At 35.6% G+C, this 22,701-nt stretch overlaps 3 protein-coding genes across 6 annotated transcripts; 2 read left to right on the top strand and 1 right to left on the bottom strand.

The window, feature by feature from the left end:
* The first annotated feature begins 2,720 nt into the window (after positions 1–2,720).
* LOC124823904 (sulfate transporter 3.1-like) lies at positions 2,721–11,035 on the top strand. Its single transcript, XM_047296223.2, has 12 exons — positions 2,721–3,177; positions 3,652–3,859; positions 5,944–6,115; positions 6,566–6,631; positions 7,479–7,592; positions 8,275–8,391; positions 9,079–9,205; positions 9,372–9,658; positions 9,869–10,059; positions 10,217–10,302; positions 10,390–10,466; positions 10,605–11,035. Exons 1-12 carry the CDS (start codon positions 2,868–2,870, stop codon positions 10,788–10,790), a joined length of 1,941 nt encoding a protein of 646 aa, XP_047152179.2. The 5' UTR covers positions 2,721–2,867; the 3' UTR covers positions 10,791–11,035.
* Positions 11,036–12,729: 1,694 nt separating this feature from the next.
* Positions 12,730–14,782, top strand: LOC124823903 (nuclease). Its single transcript, XM_047296222.2, has 2 exons — positions 12,730–13,241; positions 13,572–14,782. The coding sequence occupies exons 1-2, from the start codon at positions 13,094–13,096 to the stop codon at positions 14,606–14,608; spliced, it is 1,185 nt and encodes a 394-aa protein (XP_047152178.1). The 5' UTR covers positions 12,730–13,093; the 3' UTR covers positions 14,609–14,782.
* A 149-nt stretch (positions 14,783–14,931) lies between these two features.
* On the bottom strand, positions 14,932–22,636 carry LOC124823902 (protein NETWORKED 1D-like). 4 transcript variants are annotated; one of them, XM_088115397.1, is made up of 6 exons: positions 22,531–22,636; positions 22,180–22,423; positions 21,841–21,909; positions 21,437–21,677; positions 16,420–20,648; positions 14,932–16,329 (listed from the first exon to the last, which is right to left on the bottom strand). In XM_088115397.1, exons 4-6 carry the CDS (start codon positions 21,537–21,539, stop codon positions 15,142–15,144), a joined length of 5,520 nt encoding a protein of 1,839 aa, XP_087971523.1. In that variant the 5' UTR covers positions 21,540–21,677; positions 21,841–21,909; positions 22,180–22,423; positions 22,531–22,636; the 3' UTR covers positions 14,932–15,141. The 4 variants fall into 4 exon arrangements, with proteins under 4 accessions (XP_087971523.1, XP_087971524.1, XP_087971525.1 ...); XM_088115398.1 differs by having other exon boundaries at positions 21,437–21,674; XM_088115399.1 differs by having other exon boundaries at positions 21,841–21,889.
* Positions 22,637–22,701: the final 65 nt, after the last annotated feature.

Below are 22,701 nucleotides of genomic sequence, written 5' to 3'. Positions count from 1 at the left end.
ACTTTGAGAACTAATATTGTATTTTTTAACATTTAAGATATTAAAATATTCTTTCTTTTTAATATTTACAGATTTCGTTATAAAAAACACGATTAATTACGTATAAAACATAATTATTTTTTAAATCAAATATCGACTATTGATAAGAACCGAAGTCAAGTAACGAGTCCAATATGTACAGTGAACTTGAAAGCTCGTCTCTTTTTTCAATATTAAAGATAAATAAATAAATAAAATTAGATCTGCACCTAGTTTGCAGTGTATTAACTTGTAATGTTTGATTTTTCTAATCTAAGTAGAACCAACATTTAATATATTGATCAATAACTACCCTTGATCTAAAATAAGTAATATTTTTAAAAGAAAAGAAAGTTAAACTATTATTATGATGGTAATTTAACTCTATTGTGCATGCATGTAGCCTAACAATTTGCATATAGTGCTAAACTAATTATAATTAATTTGAAGGGTATATCCAATCATATTACATATTACAATATATAAAAATTCTAATAACATGAAATTAATTAATTGTTCTTTCGTAGATGCTGGTTACACTGTGACGGTGTGAATCACGGGATCTGTTTCGTAAACTCTGCAATGAATGAGTATTGCGGCACGTATTCACATTACCCAAGTCTAATTAAAAAAATAAAATATTATCATTATTTCATCAATTATTTAAACATTAGTTTTTCAGTTTCCTTTTCCTTCGCATTACAAAACTTAAATCACAATTCCTTTCAAATAACAACTTCTATAATTTTCATTTTTTTTTCTTCAACTTGTCATGTTGGTCACGTGATCTTGTTTTATTAGCTTTCTGATCAAAACTGGTAGTGGAACTGCCTTACAATCCAACTAAATTTAATTGTAAAGAGTACTTTCAATCTAAATACAATAATAAACACAACAGTAACCGAAATAAATGTGTGTTTAACACGGGCAATGGATTAACAAAGTGGTCATAGACAATTGTTTTGTTTAATTATACAGAAAAGGCTAAATTAATTTTCTTTAGTTTTACATTCTATATAATTATTATAAAATACTGTTTTAAGATACAGATAAAAGAGAAAGATAAACAAATAGAAAATATTCTTATAGGATGGTATCTTGGAAAAGACGTCTTTTTTTCATGATTTTTTCTACATTTTTTGGTATTGTCTTCCTTCGTGCTTACAAAAGATAAACACATGAACACTTAGATAAGAGAATTTAGATTCAAGTTTACATTAAATGTCAAAAGTGAAAATCAAATTATTATTAATACATTATTTATAGGATTATCTTGTGGGTCATGTATAATGGGTCATAGTTTAAGGATCTATTGACCCAGAAGTCTAATAACCAACTTATGAAATAAACTTCATTTTTGGTAAGTTCTGTAATATTGAAGCCTCTTCAACATGCATTACGAAATATCGGTAGCAGTGCTCGTATCCGGCATCCAGACCGGTCTTTCTTAAAGTATCTTAGGATTCTCATGTTGATTGTAAACTTTCTAATACTAGGTTTTCGGCAATCGACCTCTAATATATCTAAGTTGTAAACTTTTCAACGGTGTATAATACAGAAAATATAATGAATGAATTATAACAAAATAATTTTTATGTAACTATATATATTATATTTCGTGAAAATAAGTCATTCACGAACACGTGGCATCTTTTATGAACTATATAAATATAATAGTTAATTTACAAAAAAAAACTACATAAATACCATAATAATTCCTGTGCAGAAATATATTTTTTATGAGATGTGGCATCCTTTTAAATTTCTAAGTGTCTAGGTATTATTATGTTTTTTTTTCCACTTAAATACTTTGTTTAGGGAACGCTTAAATTTATTTGCATATGTGTTGTATAAAATACTTTCTTCCGAGTGATATTATATGTGGATGTGACGAAGTTTCACGCTTTAATCTCTGCCAAGAAAAACTCGAGTATCTATATATTTAACTCAAAATAACATTATCTTTTAAAGCTCAACACAAGTTTTTATTTTTATCACCAGTAAAAAGCGACAAAATGTAGGTAGCCGAAGCTATAAGAAGTGAAAAAGAAAAAGAAAAAAAAAATAGAGATAATGATATTGGTAACACGATCCTGGTGACAAGGGAAAAGGTAGATTCAATGATCATAGTGTCGAGAGTATCAGAAGATGAGATAGGGAGTGAAGTCATAAGTCATTACCCATAACCATAACCTTACAAAGAAGAAGATGCGTGTGAGCTTCCTTCCTCTTTCTTCTAACCTTTGTTAGACAATAATCACATATATATATATCCTAATGCACCTGGTGGCCAACTTCAGCTAACACAACATTAATTAATGTTTTTCTCACACATTAATTGGCTAATTAGCATGTCGACCTTCTGAACTGTTCAGGCTCTTTAGTGGGTCTCTTTCAAACCTTAAAAAAAAACAGAAAATCTTACAGTGAATTGGCGCTGAGAGAGTTAACTAGATAGATATTTTTTATTTCTTTTATGCAGCGGAAGAGTTAACTATATTGTACTGGATGTTCCCATATAGTAGCATAAGATTACGATCTGTGGTAGAGGATAGTTGTGACTAGAAAAAAGAAGAAAAAAAAAAGAAAAAGTAAACAATAGAAGTGACAGAACAATGATACCACGTTCCATCCCTCGAGCACACACATGACCAACATAACTGGCCTTATAACTCCCTTTATATAAACCCATATCATTCACAAACTTCTACCACCAAACCAAACCTCACCCCCTTTCTTCTTCTTCTTCTTCTTCTTCCTTCATATCCTTCTTTCTTAACCTTCCAGTCTCAACAGAGCTATTTCAAGTTAGTTAGTACTATCACATACATATTTGGTTGGTTTTAGAGATGGGTAACGCAGACTATGCAAACCCAGTGGCTATTCCACCCCCTCAGTCATTCTTCAAGTCTCTCAAGTACTCCTTGAAAGAGACCTTTTTCCCAGATGACCCCTTTAGGAAGTTCAAGAACCAAACACCCTCTGTCAAGTTCGTCCTTGGACTTCAGTACTTCTTCCCCATCTTTGAATGGGCACCCAAATACACCCTCCAGTTCTTGAAATCAGACCTCATATCTGGCATCACCATTGCCAGTTTGGCCATTCCTCAAGGCATCAGCTACGCCAAGCTCGCCAACCTCCCTCCAATTCTTGGACTTTGTCAGTAATTGTCTTTTACTATATCTTCCTCTTCATAAAAACCTTTCCAATACATTCATACTCAAGACAACATGTCTGTGTAACCAGAAAGAACAATAACATATTAATAGATATAAACTTTTTATTCTTACGAAATATTAATTAATGATATACCATGCTTTCTGTAAGCTTAATCTCAATCAAAATAACTTCACTCAAGTTTTTCCTATTAATCACGTTTCTTGTTCACAGATGATGTATATAAACTGTTTGAGTATACATATCAGTGTTTCATAAAACTTTCCCCGAACTTCTATCTGCAATATATACCGAGTTCTTCCAAATGTTTTGACCTACTTAAAAACACGAAATAAAAAGTGTTGAGTGTCGCAGCCGAGCCATATACATTTGTTTGGTTCGGAAACTTTATTTCATGGTATCTTGTTTTGTTGTAATGGGGAACACATATATGAATGAATGAATGAATGAATGCAGATTCGAGCTTCATACCCCCACTGATTTATGCTATGATGGGAAGCTCAAGGGATTTGGCAGTGGGAACTGTGGCGGTTGGATCACTTCTGATGGCTTCTATGTTGGGTCGAGTGGTGAACTACATCGAGAATCCAAACCTTTATCTCCATCTGGCTTTCACTGCTACATTCTTTGCTGGAATTTTGCAGGCATCACTGGGCCTCTTCAGGTAATATTGTTATCCTACAGTTCTGCTTTTCCTATGTTTGAAAACATGCTGAAAAGAGATAAATCATGTTTTGGAAACCAGAACACATTTTATGGTCTAATTAACATAGTCCAGTAGCAGCGGTTTTAGTTTATTTCAATAAATTTTACGGTCTAATTATTCATGACACCAGCGAGTCTTCAAATAATAAGAATTTAACTATTAAATAAACACTTAAAGCTAGATGTAAGTTAAAATGCGAAGAAAATGAAAGTGAGCCCCAGCATGTTCTTGTCACTTTTCAGTGAGTAGTAGTATATCTTTTATCTTTAAAAATCATAATTTAGAAGCAGAAAACTTGCAGTATTTAAAAGGAAAAATAGAGTGAAATATTGTGGGGACTGTGGTGTAGTTCGCTATGGGCTGGAGTTTTTTGTCTTTTGGCCATGATTTGTCTCGTGAAGCCATATGTGTTTTGCAATTATGAGATTCAACACCCACCCCCATTCCCTAAAGCATATATACATATTATTGTTATAATAAAATGTTAAATTCTGGAATCAGCTCGGGCAGTGCGATTGGCCTATTGGCTACTGCATTCCCTTTCATGAATACTGATTTATATTGGATGGAGCATTTCTGCTTCCATATAACATCAACTTTCACTACAACAAATATTAATATTTCCGACGGATTTTTACCGACGGATTAATATCCGTCGATATATCTTAATTTCCGACGGAATTACCGACGGTGTTTTTAATCTTTTTTACCGACGGTCAAAAGCCTTCGGTAAGGCCGTCGGTAAGTGACATGCACATTACCGACGGATTTACCGAAGGCTTTGGGTCGTCGGTAAAAAGAGCGGGATTTTTCCCGCCCATTATTTCGCTAGACGACATTACCGACGGATTTACCGAAGGCTTTGGGCCGTCGGTAAAAAGAGCGGGATTTTTCCCGCCCATTATTTCGCTAGACTACATTACCGACGGATTTATCGAAGGCTTCGGGCCGTCGGTAAAAAAAGCGAGATTTTTCGAGACCAGCTTCGCATCCAGTGCCAATATATGTGGCAACCACTCATTTCTCCTCTCATTTCTCTCTATCTCAGTCTAATACTTCTTCTATCGTTGCTCTCCACCGCCGCTGCCCTCCACCGCCACTGCCCTCCACCACCGCTGCCCTCCACCACCGCTGCCCTCCACCACCGCTGCTCTCCACCAGCACTACTTTCCACCGCTGCTCTCCACCTCCATTACTCTTCACCGTCGCTGCCCTCCCGTCGCTGCCCTCCACCACCGTTTTCCTCTACCACCGTTCTCTTCACCACCGCTGCCCTCTACCACCGTTCTCTCCACCATATTTTTTGCATTAGGAACATTTATCTAACAAATCTGAGAATTGTAGAAAAACTGTCCATGATTCCCTATAATTTTAACTATTGAAAATAAATGGTTGTTTGATACTTTGGACATTAATTTGTTACTCGCGTGATACCGTTTTGGTGGCGGAGTTCGTGAAAATGTAAAAAAAAATTGACACAGCGATGAAGGAAGAGGAAGAAGATGAACCAGGTCGCGACATTTACCGACGGATTTACCGAAGGCCTGGATCCTTCGGTAATTACCGAAGGCTTTACCGACGGCCAAAAGCCTTCGGTAATTACCGACGGACGAAAGATCCGTCGGTAAAGTTTACCGACAACGTTTTTACCGACGGTATATTGGCCGTCGGTAAGCCGTCGGTAAATGCTAATTACCGACGGATTTTATACATTACCGACGACTTATGACCGTCGGTAATCTCAATCATTCTTGTAGTGTTTTTTTTAATTCATTTTTGTACTTAATACAATACCACCCATGTTGATAAATTCTTATCATATAAAATAACAACCAAATACCATTGTATTACTATTCAAAACTACAATTTTCGTTTCTTAAAATAATAAGAATAAGAAGAAATCTGAGTTGATACACATGATTTGTGCTGTAATTTAAAGTGAGGACAAATGGTTGATTAGGAGAATAGGATTTTTTCCCTTAAAATATTATTTTGTGGATTTTGTTGTTGCTGTGAGTAAGTGGAATGGTTGAGGAGTGCAGGTTAGGGTTTATCGTGGATTTTCTGTCACATGCAACCATAGTAGGGTTCATGGGGGGAGCAGCCACAGTGGTTTGTCTGCAACAGCTAAAATCCATTCTTGGCCTTGAACATTTTACTCACGAGGCTGATATAGTGTCAGTGATGCGCTCTGTTTTCAGCCAAACTCACCAGGTAATTGCAAATTCAACACTTTTCTATTTCTCCTCAACTCTCATCTTTCTTCTGTATTTTTTTATCCCACACCGTACACGACAACACATTATTCACACCCAAACGCGCACTATCATCCACCACACCAAGTATACACCTCCATAACTATTTATTCTCAAAACAAGTACTACATACCATGTTACCATTCCTTCATTTTTGTATTATTTAATTAAATCCAAACGTTCACTTTAATCAACTAAAATTTTACTTTAAAACACGTGCTTTTCAACTGTTAAAAAATGTTATTTATCTAATAAATAGTCCACATATTTTTTGTTAGGCACAGCTTCATTACTACCAAAGCTAGTCGTGGAAGATTTTCTCAATTAAAAAAAAATCCTTTCTTTCTCAGTTGAAGTTATTGTTTGATTGATGTTAGCATATTTTTGTTTATGTTATTTGTTTATGCAGTGGAGGTGGGAAAGCGCTGTGTTGGGTTGTTGCTTTATTTTCTTTCTCCTTGTCACAAGATACTTCGTAAGTGATACCTAACCCTTACCTTAATTATTCCCCACATACGTTACATCCCACGTTTCACCTATTTTGTTGCATTATTTGGTAGGTAAAAGTTTATATGTTATATTTAATCCTTCATTTTCTTTCGTTTTTTTATTCCTCAAGTAAGGTTGTAAAGTAACCAAACAAAGAAAAAAGAAAAATACCCAAGTCTTATTATACTAAGACCCATGACTTTAACTGATAAGTGTCAATGGAAAACATCCTAATCTCTATATCAGTGGTGCTTTTTTCTTTCTAGGGTTGAGATTCTAAAATGATCAACTTATTCTTTCGATAAACCCTATTTTCAAGCCTAACCTACCTTCCCCCTTTGATCCCTTATTGAAATCAGATAACATGTTTTTCAGAGGTAATTGACTTATATATAATTTTTTATGTTTTATATATACCATAGACAATAGTAAATAATATTCGTTTTTCTATTATGCTATTAGTTTTATAATACTATTGCAGTCAAACAAATCAAACTTGTTTCCATTCGATTCCCACTTCCGAGTTAATATTCGATGAACCTGACGGAAAAGGACATCAATCCCCTTCACAATTCTTTTCTAATATAATACTATTTAAAAATAATGTACAGTCAAAATATTAAGGCCTGTTTGTTTGATTTACCCTTTTAATTAAAGTTACATTACTGCATGTTTAGAAGTTTAAAAGTACTTTTACCTCTAAAATAAAAAAAATAAAAAAAAGCTATTCTTTCTTTAGTTTGTACTTCAGAATTTGGAAACATGTATTGAAATTCTGAAAAATACGTTATCAACTTTTATCCATTCATAACCTTTGGATCATGTGACGACAGAGCAAACGACAACCAAAGTTCTTCTGGGTGTCAGCAATGGCACCATTGGCATCGGTCATACTCGGAAGTCTGCTGGTTTATCTCACACACGCTGAGAAACATGGAGTTCAAGTGGTGAGTGTTACAACAAATTTGTTATCAATGTATTCATTATCAACAATACAATTTATAAACTCACGAAATCGGATGTATTCAAAATAGACAAAAACGACTATTAATAATTCATACCTACTCATAAGATTTCGAGTAATGGTAAAATAACATATATTATAAAAATAAAATGATTATAAAAAAATGAATTTTTATATTTTTTTAAGAAAAAAGAAAATAAAAAATAAGAAAAATCAAAATATCATTTTTATAAAATTTCAAGCTATAATACTTATTTCATACCCACCCAAGTCTAAGTTCCATAAAACATTAAGACCCCCGTTTTGTGACGCACTACTATTCACCTACGCACTCAATCAAACACGCCACCAGTAGGTGCCTGATAGGGAATAGGACAGACACTAGGCTCACATGTATTAAGGCCTTTTGGGTTCTTATCAATGGCCCAATCCCAAATTATTGTCCTACCCTACCACACAACTACCACTTGTGGGACCCATTTACACACCTTCACTATTGGGCCCCATTCACTTTAAACAATGGCCCGTTTAGTGAATACTGATTTGATTTATAGTTATCACTCATCATTCAAATTAAAATTGGGAGCTAGTTAAGGCTTTATTTTGTGATGTGAAGTGATAGAAATGGAATTTATTACTTAGTATTTATTTAAATGTTGTTTCAGATAGGAAAATTGAAGAAGGGGCTGAATCCACCTTCCGTGACGAATTTGGTATTGGTGTCACCTTACATGGGAACTGCCATAAAAACTGGACTTGTCACCGGCATTATAGCACTTGCGGTTAAGTCTCTCTCTCTCTGTCTCATTTCCTTTGCTAAAGGGTAACCTTAACCATGGTCCATCACTTAATGCCTGATTTGACCAATCTCAACTCTAATAAATCACACCCTAACAATAAATATTTCGACAAAATGTCAGACAAAATATGTTTCAACTTCTGCCAAGAAATACCACAATAACTTTTACCATGTATAAATTCATAGATAGTTTAGTTAAATAGTTGTTCGATTATGAAATGAAATGAAAAAACAAAAAAAGCAAGCAATCAATCACATCGTCCTTCTTTCCTAATTTGATGAAATAGTGTTCGGTCTTTGAAAAACACTGTTCTTGACCAAGCACAATAATATGCAGTCACATCAGATCACTTTCTTCTTTTTTTGCTGTCTATCTCTGGTCTCTGCTTTCTTCGATTGTCCTGATTTCAAAGATCATGTTTCAAATATCTTTTATCCTAAAATAATAGGCTTCAACTAGGTGCATCAAGCAGGTGTTTTGATTTATTTTTTAATGGTTACTATATAGTGTATATAGCCTTTCGAAAATAGATTAAAACTGGACAAAACATAACATTTGAAATCTGTTTTGTATTAGGTTTATTTTGAAAGAAAACGAACAACATAATTGAACAAACAGTTTTAGTGCAGTTTATTAAAAGTCTTGAGGATATAATTGATGATTGTGCAGGAAGGAATAGCAGTAGGCAGAAGCTTTGCAATGTTTAAAAATTATCATATTGATGGGAACAAAGAGATGATAGCTATTGGAACCATGAATATTTTTGGTTCGTTCACCTCTTGTTATCTCACCACAGGTAATCGTTTCTCTATTAGAAGCTAGTCTAATAAAATGCCTTTCAATAAATATTTGTAATTTATTTCTCAATTCAAACTCTTCATCCGGAAGAAAAATCACAGACTATAATCAAACAATTTTCTGAATATTGCTAACAAAATGGTATAAAACGAATGTTGTTTCAGGACCTTTTTCACGTTCGGCTGTGAACTATAATGCGGGGTGCAAGACTGCTGCATCAAACATTGTGATGGCAATAGCAGTGATGTTAACATTGTTATTCTTGACACCCTTGTTCCATTTCACTCCCCTGGTGGTGTTATCAGCCATAATTGTGTCGGCAATGCTCGGGCTCATTGATTATGAAGCAGCCATTCATTTGTGGAAAATCGACAAATTTGATTTCTTTGTGTGCTTCGGTGCTTACGTTGGTGTAGTCTTTGGCAGTGTTGAAATTGGCCTAGTCATAGCAGTATGTATCATTCACCTCCTAACTATTTGTCATGGACATTATTTGAAATGAAAATGGTTAAATTTAACTTATTTATTATTTAAATCATAAAAGTTTGTTTTCTTCTTTTATAAATGCTTAAGAGGGTTTTTTCAAACAAGATCTTAACCATTATTGTGTTATGAAATAAGGGTGAAGGAAGTTAATGAGTTGTTCTCTGTGAATTTTCAGGTTGCTGTATCTATACTTCGAGTACTTCTCTTCATTGCAAGGCCAAGAACATTTCTCTTAGGCAACATTCCAAACTCTACAGTATACAGAAACGTGGAACAATATCCAAATGCAAATCATGTTCCTGGAATCCTAATTCTTGAAATTGATGCACCCATTTACTTTGCCAATGCAAGCTATTTAAGAGAAAGGTAATTAACTAGTGATTTTGTTCCTATTTGTTGGGAACTCAAGAGAAAGTTGAGTGTATGTAAAACCTACTATCTTAAGATATTGGATTGAAATAGATATCGAATAAAATACATCATTGGATGAAACTGTAAATTCACCTCAAAATTTTATTCTTAGGATCACAAGGTGGATAGATGAAGAGGAGGATAGGATAAAAGCTTCAGACCAAACCAGTTTACAGTATGTTATAATTGATATGACTGGTAAGTTATTGATTAAAGAAATGAAGTAAATTTGACAATGTGATTAAAAGATCATTAATCTAAGTTGCAACGTGATTTTATTGACAGCTGTTGGAAACATTGATACTAGCGGAATAAGCATGCTTGAAGAGTGCAAGAAAACTGTTGACAGAAGGGGGTTACAAGTAATTAATTCTTTCTCCTCTTTTCACAAAAAAGTTCAATTTTTAACTGGTTTAAAAAATAATGATTTTGGGTAGCTAGTTTTATGTGTAAAGACACTTAATTTATGTATTTCTAATCAATCATTTGTATGTGTTCAGCTTGTTTTGGTAAATCCTGGAAGCGAGGTGATGAAGAAGCTGAACAAATCCAAGTTCCTTGATGAACTAGGGTATAAATGGGTGTATCTGACAGTTGAAGAGGCTGTTGGTGCATGCAATTTCATGCTCAACTCCTACAAACCGAACCCCATGAAGGATGATTCAGAAGGTTGGAACAATGCCTGATAAAAGCATTGTTTAGATATTAACAGTATGGCATGAGAATCATGCTGCACAAGATTTAGAGTCATAGTTGCATGGTTTTTAAATTTCTCAAGATAATTAGTTGGAAGAAAGTTTTCAACATGAGCTGTGCTTAATTAATAATCTATCAAATAGAAAGTGGCTGCAATGGAATTGAGTTCCATGGAAATGTTTTAGAGTTCATCAGTGACCACTACAAATTATAAATAAATATTTAATTTCCTTCATATCTCTATCCTTTTCACTTTGTGTTCTAGTTTTTCATTACGTTACAAATGCTGACCAAGGAGATTGTAGTTTTTGTACCTTGGTTTTGTTGCCAGTGTGAGGTTGTGGTGTAAATCTGAAGAACTTTTCTGAATTAAAAATGATTTTGAAAACTTTATGCTGTTTCTTCGTTATGCTAGAAGGCATTATTGGGAAGGGTGGGGCCAAAGGCTGTTTAGTCAAAGTTAAATTAGGAAAAAGGTGATAGAGAAGAGAAAAAGAGATAGAGAAAAGAAAAGCATAAACCGTTAGATGTTGTTATGTCTAAGAAAAATCTTAATAATTTTAACCAAGTAAAAAAACAAATTATAATGTTTTAGAATTTTTTTAATACCATTCAACATCCAAACCAAGAAACTCTATTTTTGTCTTGTTAAGACAAATTGTATATATCAAAAGAGAGATATGAAATACCGTTGTTCGTCACTTTTTCTCTTTCTATTATTTTACATACAACTTGGCCATATAAAAATATATACACGTAACATTGAATTCCCTTGTGATTGTCATAGTTTTGTTAATTTGTGTTGACTCTCGTAATAGGATTTTAAATGAACAAAATAAATGGTCTTATAATAAAGATTTAACAAAGTTCAATAGTGTGTCTATCTCCTCCTCAGCATAACAATCACCTATTGATTAGAAATAATGTTACATTCAATGTTTATAATGTTTATGTAGTATAGGATACAATATCCCTCTTGTGTTAGTACCACATAAGGCTTTTATCCTTTAAACTCCTAATCCATTTTGTCGTAACTTAACAAAGAAGTGGGCTTAAAGGCCCTAAGACCGATTATGTCATGGCTATCGCTTCCTGCACCCGTCATATTTCTTCCTACACCTTATAATTTTCGGAATTTATTTTCCAAAACAATATAATCAACTCTGAAATTTCTTTTCCAGAAAGCAATCACCCGGGAAAAATTTTCCGGAAACTTTTTCATGGGGGGTGGAGAAAGAAATTTAATAGAGTGTAGAAAGCAACAACCTTATGTCATTCCACTCTCCTTGCTCCAACATCTTTTTCTTTAAAAAAATGACTCATGCACAATATATTTATCCATGTTTTATTACTACTTTTAAAAATACACACGCTATCACATCTTGGTGTTTACTTTTTAAAAAAAATTAAAAGATAATTTGAATCCTTATTATCAGATATTGTAATTGAAATGTTATAAAACAATACATTTTTAAAATATATCTTATTTTTTCTTTTTTATTGTTCGATTTAAAAGATATTAAAGAATAAAAATTGAATGAGGTTATGGCAAGCAATTATATGATTTGTTGCTAGAGAAAGTAATTACATTAAAAGATAATTTTGGAAAAAGATGATATACAGTAAATTAAAATAATCTCTTTTAAATATTATTATAGATTACATATGCTATATGAGCCATATATATAACTCTTGAAAACATGACCATCTAATACATTTTGGCATCATTTTTTTTTTATGGTTGGTACCCTCCTCCACTTGTCAATAAAGATCTTGCTATTGATACCTTTTGTGTATCTTCAATGTGTTTTGAGAAAATAATTCTATATATTATGATATTTCAGAATATCCCCTTTATTGGATTCCTTTCAAAACTAAGTAAAATAGCTTTTTTTAAAAAAAATAAAAATTCCTTGGTGTTGGTCATGGTCGTATGACAAGTGTTTTATTTTTAATTCATCGGAAAAAGTATGAAATGTGCTTGTTCGTTCATGAAAGGGAATTTACGAAGAAGATTTTCAATTAATTTGTTCAAATTTTGAAAAGGGTTTTGTTCTTCTGGGTAGACTATGGAAGCCCAAAGTTGCCATTTTTTGAGAAATATAAAATCTTGAATTCGACAACAAAAGTACCGAAGACAAAGATAGCGTGTCCGACTTCGGAGTAACTTTCAGTTTCACTTCACTCTCTGTACTCTCCACTTCTTCTATCTCACCAAATAATCTCCACACTTCTAAGTAAGGTTCTCCTGTCACTTGAAACAGTGAATTATTCGTCCTGTTGTTAATGTTCAATGGCACCCTTCCAGAAAAAATCGAAGACCAAAAAGAAGACCAAGAAGTTCAAAAAGCACAAAGAGGTGAGTCTTGTCCCTGTTGAGCCCAGAACCAGTGAGACCGATTGGTGGGACTCTTTCTGGCACAAGAATTCTACTACCCCAGGTATCTTCTCCTTTCCCATAATTTCATTCCCCTTCAAAGTTTCAAACTTTAATGATTTATCATTGATGTTGTTCTGGAATGAAACCCTTCAAAGTCATGCATGTTTTTCTCTAGTGTTATCACTTGATCAATTGTCAATAATTCTGTTGTTTATGTCTTGTTGGTAATGAAATAAGGGGGTTTCCACGCGTAGGTTTTCTTCCCACACCCCATTGTTTGAGGTGGTGATCTCATTCAAATTGCTTAGCTGTTTTGGGTGGTGTTATGGATATGATTGATTTGATTTGAAATTTTTTTATTTGAATGGGTATGCTTGATGCAAACGTGCAGGATACTCTGTACCTGGCGATGAGGCAGAAGGGTTTAAGTATTTCTTCAGGGTGTCAAAGAGTTCTTTTGAATACATATGTTCCCTTGTGAGGGAGGATCTCATATCAAGGCCTCCATCAGGGCTCATCAACATAGAGGGAAGGCTTCTTAGTGTTGAGAAGCAGGTTGCAATTGCCCTTAGAAGGTTGGCTTCTGGTGAGTCTCAAGTTTCAGTTGGAGCGGCCTTTGGGGTTGGGCAGTCAACAGTGTCTCAGGTGACTTGGAGGTTCATAGAGGCACTGGAGGAACGTGCTAAACATCATCTCAATTGGCCAGATTTCAATAGAATACAGGAAATCAAGCGTGGTTTTGAAGCATCCTATGGGTTGCCTAATTGCTGTGGAGCCATTGATGCAACACACATCATGATGACCCTTCCGGCTGTCCAAACCTCAGATGACTGGTGTGATCAGGAGAAGAACTACAGCATGTTGTTGCAGGGAATTGTGGATCATGAAATGAGATTTATTGACATTATGACTGGTTTGCCTGGTGGCATGTCATTTTCCAGATTGTTGAAGTGTTCAGCGTTTTTCAAGCTATCAGAGAATGGTGAACGTTTAAACGGAAGTGTGAAAGCTTTGGCTGGAGATGTTATAAGAGAATACGTCGTTGGTGGGTGCAGTTATCCTCTTTTTCAATGGCTCATGACTCCTTATGAAACAAATGGAGCTAATGCCATATCAGTTTCACAGTCTACATTCAATCAGAAACATGGAGCTGGAAAGCTTCTTGCTGTGAAGGCATTCTCGTTGTTAAAGGGAAGTTGGAGAATCCTGAGTAAGGTTATGTGGAGACCTGATAAGAGGAAATTGCCCAGCATTATCTTGACATGTTGTTTGCTCCATAACATAATCATTGACCGTGGAGACTCCTTTCAACCAGACGTTGCCTTGTCTGGTCATCATGATTCTGGATATCAAGAACTGCATTGCAAACAAGTTGACCCTTTGGGGAGGACCATGCGAGATATTTTGGCCAAGCATTTAAAGCAATAATGTACTTAGATGTTCATGATATTTCTGATGTTACCTTTTGTACATCTGATCTAGAATTTGACTTTTGACCGCGGCATTCTGTCTTTGAAATTAAGAAACTGAGTTTTCTCCCCTTTTTGGTTGGGAATTGTGATTTATCCCCATGATTTTGGTTAATATTAATTATTCTTGAAATATATGTTGTCGTAGCTAGATTATTAGTCTTCAGTCTTGTAGGATAATTTGTCCATGAGCCACTGTATGGCAGCAACTAGTCCTATTCTCTTATAACAAACGATGCTTAAGACGCAAACAAAACAGAAAAAAAGTTAAATAATTGCATGTGGCACCAGAATGGTAATCATGGTAATAGCTAGACAAGAATGGCATGTTTAACCAAGAAGGATTACATAACATGTACAGCAGGATCTCTACGCTACAAGAACCGTAGATCCTCTATATTGAAAAACAAGTACGGTCTTGAAACATCTAGATTACAAAGAAAAAAGGTAAACGTCTAATGTAATTTAAACTGAGTTAAAACTCCGGCTGGCTTAATCTCCCTTAGTGGGAGGCTGCATGCATGCACAAAAGGGTGCTTTCTTCTTCTTTTTCTGGTAGTTTCTTCTCGTCCCATCATAGAGATAGTCTCGCAAAAGGACTTTTGAATTTCGTTCATCTATCATCGCCTTTCCTTTGCCTTCTTTTTCATCATTCAATTTTAGAAGTAAAAATTGCAGTCTTTGCACCTCCAACTGCAGCCGTCCTATCTTTTCAGACCCTTTCCGAGCCTGTTCTGAAACTCTCCTCCTGCTGACACTTCCACTCTCATTTGATTCTGCTGTATACTTCACAGCAAAGGATGAAGTACCCTCTTCTACATTTTTCTTCAACTTGTTGTTGGCATCAAACAACTTTGTGATGGCTTCCTGGGTAGTTTCGAGTTGCCCTTTCACCGTATCGAACTCAATGCCTTTTCCCTTTGTGCTCTCAGTAATTTCTAGCTTGCTCATCAAATCTTGCACGGTAATTTCAAGGTTTGTCAACTTTTGAGCATCAGAATCAAGTCTTTCTAAAATCTTCCTCCTGTTGCCTTCTTCATGTGAATGTGGCAGTGTCAATCTTCTTGAGATCTCTAATTTGTCCACACTCAACTCCTTCTCAATCAAGGACTCCACGGATGGATATTTGTTTCTGAGTTCCTTGGTTGCTCTATTTTGTTGGTATCCAGTGGGCACAATGGTTGTCTTCTGCGCCTTTCCAACTGTCAGCCCGATAACGCCATCCTTGTTAGCAGTTTCCCACAATTCGAGCATCTGATCATCAGTCTCAAGAGTTCCTCTCCTACCTATCCCATATGAACATTCAGACGTTTGATCAAGCATGATGTCTTTTGTCAGAACTTCAATTTCTGCTACAGGGACATCTGACACTGATCTCTTTGATTTCAGTTCAACAGAAGGTCGACCTCGATGCCCCTTCGCTTCATGCGTTTCAGTAGCATACTTACTCGCTTGAATATTTCCTTGGCGCCAGCTGAATCCAGATTTTAACACTTGAATCTCTCTCATTTCATCCTTAGTTTTGAAACTTTCATTCATCTGTTTGACAGCCGCTTCAATTGCATTGACTCTTTTCTGCATGTCTAGGAAATCGGGAAGTGCATCTATTGCCGCAGCATTCTGATATTCACCTGTTTGTTGACCACCTTCATTGTACTTGTGATACGCCAAACCTTTAACCTGGAAACATGATTTAAAAAAACTTCATTTTGTCAATGTAACCAGTGTAATAGTAACTGGTTCCCAGTTGAAAGATAGCATGTAGATTACCTTTGATACTTTATCGTCATGCGGTTTTGCATGCCCAAGTGTTTGCATCTCCAAGGATGTTATGCAGTCATTCAGAGCACTGGTAGCTGGGACATAAGCAGCCAACTGAACCCGAAGCTTCCCGTTTTCACCTTCCAACTTGCAAACTCTTTCTTTCAACATTTCACTTTCCATGTCTTTAAAGTTGCTTCTGCGTTCAAGATCTTCACATGCATAGGCTAACTCACGGACCTTCTCTTCAAATAATGTCTCATTAACGGCAGAAATCTGCAGTCTAGTATAGAGTGTTGCAGCATGAGTTTCCCATTGTTTAATCTCATTTGTTCCCTTGAGGAATTCTTGACTTAGCTTCTCTTCCCTCACTTTAATTTCTCCAAGTTCTTGGCGCAGATGCCTCATTTCTGCCTCCAACTTCTGATTCACTCCACCAAGGCATCCAAGCTCATCATTTTGTCGATCATTGTCAGAGGATAATTTTAAAATTTGACTAGCTTGTTCTTCAAGTATCACCCTGGCTTCATCATACTTACTCTTCAAAACTTCCACCAATCTTTGCAATTCTATTTTCTCATCATGTAAAGTGCTAAACATCTCTGATGCTTCCGAAATCTCATTTTCCTTTTGAGACAACAATTGCTTTCCATTCCTAATCTGACAATTTAACTGATCATTGATGGATTGAACTAATTTTAGTTCAATGCTTGACGCTGCAAAAGACTCTTTAAGATCAGAATTTTCCATTTGTACATCTTCTATTTTGTTCATCAATATTTTTAGTTTCTCCTCAGTGTCGGTATTTACAGAACAAAGTCTATCGAAATTATTGCTTAGCTCTTTAAGTGCCAGGAGTTTTTCAAAGACAATGTTCTGGTAGACCAACGAGAGATTAGATTGTGTTATTGTCTCATGAATCATAATGCAGATTTCATCTTCCATCTTACTTTTCTCTTGACCCAGGTCCATAAATCTTCTCATCAAGGAGTTTTTCTCTTCAAAGGTTTTGCAACTTTCTTCCTTTATGTTTTTGTGATCCTCTTTCAAATCTAACAGCTGTTTGCATAAATTATCTATTTCAGTGGCCATCACTTCCATTTTTTCTTCTCCTTTCCTTATTGCCAACTTCAATTCCTGATTCTTCTCCAATATGTTTTGTACCTCTGCCTGCAATGTTAAGAACTGTGTAGACTGGGTTTTCAACTCCTTGTCTAGGGAATTTCTTTCCGTCAAAAGATTTTCAGCCTCTAATTTCAACTGGCCAAGGAATGTAACAAGAACTGAATTCTCAATGGCCACTTGCTGGCTTTCATTGAAAATTGTGACAAAAGAACTATGTGTCTCTTGAAGTTTGCCATGTACGTGCTTCAGAAGCTCCTGATCCTTTTCAATCATATTTTCACACCAAGGCTCACTGTTAACGTCAAGAGCCTTCAACACCTGAAGCAGCCCGATCCTAAGTATTTTAATTTTCTCAGACAATGAATTAACATCAACTTGCTTTTGAGTGTTGTCATTCTCCAATTTAGATATCAATCTATCGGACAGTTTGGAAGCCTCCAAGAGTCCCTGACACTCAACTAGAAGGGAGAAGTTCCTTTGCTCCAAATCATGGATACATCTCTGCAAGATGAATATTTCCATTTGAGCATGTACAGATCTGTCCATTTCCTCTTCATATTCTTTTGTCTGGTAATCTGCATCTTCTTGGAGAACGAAAATTTGTAACTCCTTCTCAGCCAAGTGACATTCATTCAATTGCACAATTCTGGAATGTTCTTCCCTCTCAGCATATAAGGAAACAAGTAGCTCTTCCAACTTTAGAAGTGCAGATTCCCTTTCTGCTTTCAATTCAGAATGCTTCAGTTCCAATTCACTGTGTTGTTTCCCAAGATCTTTCAGAGTTTGATGAGTGATGTTGAATTGTGAAACTAAGGTTTCTTTGTCAGAGTTTAGACTGGACTTCTCATGGTCTAGCAACAGACAAGAGTCTTCTAAAATCTTTGACTTTATCCTTAATCCTTCAAGCTCAGCATTCACGTCACATAGTGAATTTTCTAAAAGGTTGTTTTTTTCTGAGAGCTTCTCGAGCTGCTTAGCTGTGGTTTGTAACTGAGAAAACAAGGTGGCTTTCTCGGCTGCAAGAGTGGCTTTCTCCCCAAGAAAAGATTCGCAAGTTTGTTCCAATACCTGTACCTTTCCTCTAGCCTTCTCAAGCTCCACAGTCAAATCTGAAAGAGACCTCTCCAAAACAGCATTCTTCTCTAAAAGCTTCTCCATGGTCTCCACTTTTTCCTTTAGAACTGCTCTCTCATCTTTGTAGGTTTCACATCTTCCCTTCAGCTTCGAGTTCTCATCTTGCAAGTTCTTCACAGAAGAGACAAAGCACTGAGGATCTAAGTCAGTTGATCTGACATCCTCCATCATGGATTCATGTCTTTTATTCACATCATTAAGCTCCTCTTTAAGATAGTAAATTTCTTGCTGGAGAGCATTTCTTTCATCTACCTGCAGTCCAACCTCCAGTTCAAGTTTCTTTATTATCTCCCTCAAATTTATTATCTCATCCTTCATTTTTTTTATAGACAAAGATGAAGATAATTTAAGCTCATTAAGAGTTTTGTTTTCCACTTTGGCCTTGTGAGCTTCATCCTCCAAAGCCTGCTTGTGGGATTCCATATTCTCCATAATTTCAGCCTTACCATGAAGCTCGGTGGCAAGAGATCTTAGTTCTTCCTGAGATTGAGAATGCAAATTCTGAAGAGTTTGGAAAGCAGCTTCAGCCTCGATGAATCGCAATCTCTCCTCTTGTATGCAAGTCCAGAGTTTACCCAATTCTTTCTGCTTCTCACTAAGTTCTTCACTCTGAGATCCCAACTTCTGTGCTAAAGACTGCAATTCAGATTGCAAAGTCTGATTAGATGTTTCCAAGAGAAAACACTTCTGTTCAGAACTGTGTAACTGTTCAACCCCATCATTTATCTTGCAGTTTAGCTTATACACCTCCTCTTGGGCACAAGAGAGTTTATGCTCCAAACTGGAAATTATCTCTAAGCATTGTTGATAACAGTGAGCTGCATCTTCCTTCTCTGCAGTAAGTTTAGCAATTTCTGACTTCACGTTCTCAATTTCATTTTTTGCATCATCAGCTTGTTTTTTAATTATCCTTGCGTTCTCTTCAGCTTGTACGAGTCTCTCCCCTAGTTTTGAAAACAACTCCAAGGACTGGTTATATTGAGCAAGGGCAGCTTCCTTTTGAGCTTCTACTCTAGCAAGGTCTTGACTTAAGGATTCAGCTTTAGTTTCAGCTCTAGTAGCTCGTTCATTGAGTTCTCCTACATCCTTTTGGGCAGAAGAGATATGATTCTCCAGATTATATATTTTCTCCAAGCATTGCTGGTACTGAAGAAGACTAACTTCTCTTTCAGCCTGTAATTCATCAAGGGCTTCCTTCAGAGTTTGAACTTCACCTTCAGCTATGTTTGCTCGTTCATTAAGTCCTTGAGAATTCTCTCTTGCACGAGACATTTCTGATTCCAGATTAGACAATCTCTCCAAACTCTGCTGATACTGAAGCAAGCCAGCCTCCTTTTCACTTTCTAAGTTAGACAGAGCTTTCTTTAAGGCCAAAATTTCTGTCTCAGCTTTTGTCATCCGTTCAGACTCAGATAAGACTTTACTACTATCTTGGCTTTCATTGTCTTGCCCATTAATCTCTTCTACGTCAAGAAAATTCAGCCCCCTTCGAACACGCCCTTCTGAAGACTTTGCATGACCTTTTGGTTCTCCAAACATAAATAGATCGTTGAGCTGTTTCAAACCCTTTCTGCTTATACCACAATCAGTTTCATCAGTATAAGATCCATTTCTTATGATGGCATGGAAATGAGTTGAAGCATCCTTTTGTAATTCATCTGAGTCAAGAAATGAACGGGAGAAGGTGAGTGTCTCTGGTGTATGTGGCTCAGTCTCCATGTAAGAAACTGCGGGTGAATCATCTGCTGATGCAGGAGGCACTTGATTAGGAAATGCTTCAGCCATGGTACGATGGGCCTGACGAATAACTCCAGTTGCATGATCATATCTCTCAGCCAATGCCCGGTATGCACGATAAAACTCTTCAACTAATTTCATGAGCTCTGGCCGTTTCTTATAATACATTTCTGCCCTCCTTGCAAAGGAATCTGCATCTTCTTCAATAAGCTTGATCATTTGCTTCACCTTGGAATCCATATCTGTTCATGAGAAGTTATCGATGAGATAAATTAACGAGTTTCAGGGAATTTACAAGGAAGTAAACGGCAAAATTTCATTTTTCAAGGAAATAGAAGCTGTAAGTGAAAGGAAATGTAATATAGGAACTAGATATGAATTATAATCCTACAAAGACTTCCATAAAATTGCCTGTAACATCTGACATTTCCATACAAGACAGAACTGATACTCGTGAGTTTTAGATAGAAATCCAATTTTAATTTTAATGAACATATACACTAACAAAGATAATCCTGAAAGATGTGTCAAAATACAATACTGCAGTTTCATTAAATGCTTCCTTGCATTGCAAAGTTTCTACTCAAGTGCATCATGATTGTAAGTAAATTTGGAAGTAAAACCGGAAACTGGTTTAAACCAGAATAAATCTTTTTGCCATTCACTCCCAAAGGGTGAATATATACATTGACAATTACAACTGATAAACCAGAACACTTTGTAGCAAGTCCAATAATTTTAAGATGTTATCAACAATTATTTTAAAAGCCCAAATTTTACAAGGTCTTATATCACCATCAGCAATTATCTGGTATCAAACAAATACTATAACTAAAACTAAAAAGAAAGAAGAAGAAGAAGAATCTTGTTCGATTAAATTTTGTTTCGGGCTTTACAGAAGCATTCCTTCCTCTTAGACATGAGAAAACAAGATATGGGTGCAATTTAATCTCTAACCATCAAGGTGTCAGGTGATGAATAGCAACTAAGTCAACATCTTAAACAGAAGTGCTTCCAAAACAAGAATTACCAGTCAGATTCTCTTGGAGCCATTTCGAGTTCTTGGGGCTAATGTGACTGTCCCACCACCATGAATACATTCCTCTAGAATCAGCATGGGACAGAGCCGCCATCGCTCCAGCCAAGTAAACCAACACCAACACTGTGTCTTCTGGTGTTGAAGAAACTTAATCCACAAAAGTTCAATGAAGAGTAACCAGGACCCCGCTAACACTGTTACACAGCTGATGAGATACCAGTCTCTCTTGCTGCTACCATATAGTCATTGGAATAAACAAAAAAAGAAAACAAAGGAATGCAAATGATTCAGTTTCAGATAAATCATAGACGCGCTTTTTCTCTCATCCAAGCAAAAGTAAATTTCAAAAACAGCACCAAAAACAAAAAGTAAGAGAAGAAAGAAAAAGAAAATACCAGTTCAGTTGAACTCTTAAGTTCCAAGAGTGAATGAATCAACAAGCATCTGAAACACCAGAACCAGTGCTGATCAAACACAAAATTTCAATTAGAACCACAGAAAAAAAAGGTAACAGAATTTGGCTAGTAAACAAAAACATTAACTATGTGCATGTCAGAAAATACAAAAAAAAATGTTATAAATTATTTCTCCGTGAAAATCATTCATGAACATGAGATGGCTACATCATATAATTCAAAACACATGACCAGTCAAGAAGGTTGCACTCATAGTTAAGAGATCAAGGCTCAAAACCTGCAACATGAAGCTCATAATTCAGGTAACAAGTTACTCACCAAATAAAAAACAAAATTCAAACTTAGGACATTCGGTCGGCAATGAACATCTTCAACTGCTTTTCTTGACTTTTTCTTTTTCATTCCATTTTTCAGAGTCACCCCATGTTGCTTAGATCTCTCTATTTTGCGGACAATGTTGTTTCTGTTCTGTGCTTGTCTCTCTCTCTCTCTCTTTCTTTCTTTCTCAGCTTTGCTTTTTATGCAGTATAGGTTGGTGGTACTGTCTTCCAGTGTCTCAAAACTGTTAAAGTGGAAAAGAAAACAAAATCATAACAAGTTGGCAAAGAAAGAAGAAAAAAAAGGAAACATGCTATTAAGAAAAAAAAACAATAAAAGTAATCAAATTACATGAATAAGTACTAATTTAGAATCTCAGACTCGATGACATTAATTTGGAACATTGAAGATGAAAACGGGAGATTCTGATATTAGTAGCCGCAATTGTATTTCTTTCCATTACTAATAATAACCATGATTATACTAAAATAAAAATAGAGAATGTGTAATGAGGATGAAATT

The sequence above is a fragment of the Vigna umbellata genome, chromosome 5, assembly GCF_029865625.1.
Source record: "Vigna umbellata cultivar VRB3 chromosome 5, Vumbellata_1.0, whole genome shotgun sequence".
Taxonomy (NCBI): domain Eukaryota; kingdom Viridiplantae; phylum Streptophyta; class Magnoliopsida; order Fabales; family Fabaceae; genus Vigna; species Vigna umbellata.
The sequence above is the reverse complement of the archived record's forward strand: the minus strand, read 5'-3'. Positions and strand labels throughout refer to the sequence as shown.

Coding starts and splice junctions, on each gene's coding strand:
- LOC124823904 (XM_047296223.2), top strand. CDS start 2,868: ATGGGTAACGCAGACTATGCAAACCCAGTGGCTATTCCACCCCCTCAG. Junction 8,392..9,078: donor CCGGCATTATAGCACTTGCG/GTTAAGTCTCTC, acceptor ATGATTGTGCAG/GAAGGAATAGCAGTAGGCAG. Junction 10,303..10,389: donor TGTTATAATTGATATGACTG/GTAAGTTATTGA, acceptor TTTTATTGACAG/CTGTTGGAAACATTGATACT.
- LOC124823903 (XM_047296222.2), top strand. CDS start 13,094: ATGGCACCCTTCCAGAAAAAATCGAAGACCAAAAAGAAGACCAAGAAG. Junction 13,242..13,571: donor CAAGAATTCTACTACCCCAG/GTATCTTCTCCT, acceptor GCAAACGTGCAG/GATACTCTGTACCTGGCGAT.
- LOC124823902 (XM_088115397.1), bottom strand. CDS start 21,539: ATGGCGGCTCTGTCCCATGCTGATTCTAGAGGAATGTATTCATGGTGG. Junction 20,649..21,436: donor GCTCCAAGAGAATCTGACTG/GTAATTCTTGTT, acceptor TCTCATGAACAG/ATATGGATTCCAAGGTGAAG. Junction 16,330..16,419: donor ATGACGATAAAGTATCAAAG/GTAATCTACATG, acceptor TCATGTTTCCAG/GTTAAAGGTTTGGCGTATCA.